The sequence below is a fragment of the Cynara cardunculus genome (assembly GCF_001531365.2).
Source record: "Cynara cardunculus var. scolymus isolate 2C chromosome LG 5, CcrdV1, whole genome shotgun sequence".
Lineage (NCBI taxonomy): Eukaryota > Viridiplantae > Streptophyta > Magnoliopsida > Asterales > Asteraceae > Cynara > Cynara cardunculus.
The window spans coordinates 32938549-32940138 of NC_037532.1; the positions used below are offsets into that span (position 1 = coordinate 32938549).

Here is a 1590-nt window from a genome sequence, read left to right on the forward strand (position 1 = left end):
AATTAATCAGCTCTTAATATTTAAATTTTACTCCATCGAGTTGTCGTTTAGTTAGTGTCCTTTATTTTGGTGGATCCACATCTTTTCATAAATAATTAATTAATTTAACAATTTAAGGTCCAATTATTAATCACAAATTTAAACATCAACCACCCATTATATCTGAATGACGATAATACCCCTGCATGGACATCTTTTAATCATATATTGCCAATAAAATGGGAGGTGCTTGTAACCTTTCATGTCCCGTTAGACACAAAATACACACACACACATATATAATATATATATATATATATATATTAATTAGATAAATGATTAAAACAAAAAATAAAATGAAGCAACAAATATTAATAAATATAACACGAGGGGCAAACTGAATTATTCATTCATTAATAATTATATCTGATGAGCAAAACACTTGAGAGTGAATCTTAACAAAATGATTACTCTGGTTTTGACATAAACGCACCCATCGTTCTCCCAAAGCTACCATTTTCAAGAAATCACCAAAATAAAAAAGATAAAAAGCAAATTAAAAAAACCCAAATTTCCTTCCTCGACCTACGTGATTCCAATTTACAAAAACATATATAATATATGTATATATATGTGTATTAAAAGACTGGCAACGAGTGAGTTGTGATCGATGCTTTCATGCACATAATATTAGGTTTTTATTTAGTGGGTTTTGGATTGATCTTTAATAAATTTAAGGTTTTTACGTGATTAATGATGGTGGGTTTTGTTCATAGATGGTGGTAACGTTATTATTGCACGGCCATGCAGATGGGATTAACTGGTGGTGGAGCTGTTGGACGAGTAGTACTTGACGTATGTCCCCTAGTTTTTGTTGTAGCATCACCGATTCCGATCGGAGACTCTGGTTTTCTTCCCGGAGGAGTTGTCCATGGAGGTTCACAACCCTTAACCGGTTCGTAAGTTCCTTGTTACCGGTCTTAAGCCGGTTCAACTGGTTCCTCAGGTTCTCCAAGTGCTTTTGTTTTCTCATCCGGGATCTCCGGGCAGACTCACGGTTTGATATCATCCTTCTCCGCTTACGTTCGTCCACCACCACGTCTTCTTCCGGTGGGTTCATCTCTCCGTCGTCGGAGCTGTTTGTTTTTGGGGTGGAGTTGTCGGAACCAGAGCCGGAGAAGGAAAATACCGGTTCTTGTGGGGTAAAAAGAAAAGGGTTTTCTTGGGTATCCCAAGGAGTAAAACCACCGGTTTCAAAGAACCCGGCCCCATCGGAGGACAGATGGTCTCCGGCGGTGGGGAAAACTTCAGACAACATGGCCGGAAAAATTTTTAATATAGCAAGAAAGGTTAGAGAGTGAAACGGAAGAAACGATGGGTTGGGACGCCGTATTTAATGGAAATTCGTGAGGGTGTTGGTGAGGGCCCACAAGAAGCATTATTGTCAGAATTAAATTAATTAATTTAAAACTAATTGCTTTTGAGTCAGGTGGCACTTAAAAGTGGGTCCCACGTGGCTTTTGTAAAAGGATGTGGGTCCCGTAGGTTGTTGTTTCATGCTTAGTCACGAAGAAACAAAGCAGGTGGGATCCCTGTTGTACACATGGCTAC

At 38.4% G+C, this 1590-nt stretch overlaps 1 protein-coding gene across 1 annotated transcript; it reads right to left on the reverse strand.

Annotated features, from left to right (window-relative positions):
• Positions 1-390: 390 nt before the first annotated feature.
• On the reverse strand, positions 391-1320 carry LOC112513474 (basic leucine zipper 4-like). Its single transcript, XM_025119750.1, has one exon. The coding sequence runs from the start codon at positions 1295-1297 to the stop codon at positions 722-724; it is 576 nt and encodes a 191-aa protein (XP_024975518.1). The 5' UTR covers positions 1298-1320; the 3' UTR covers positions 391-721.
• Positions 1321-1590: the final 270 nt, after the last annotated feature.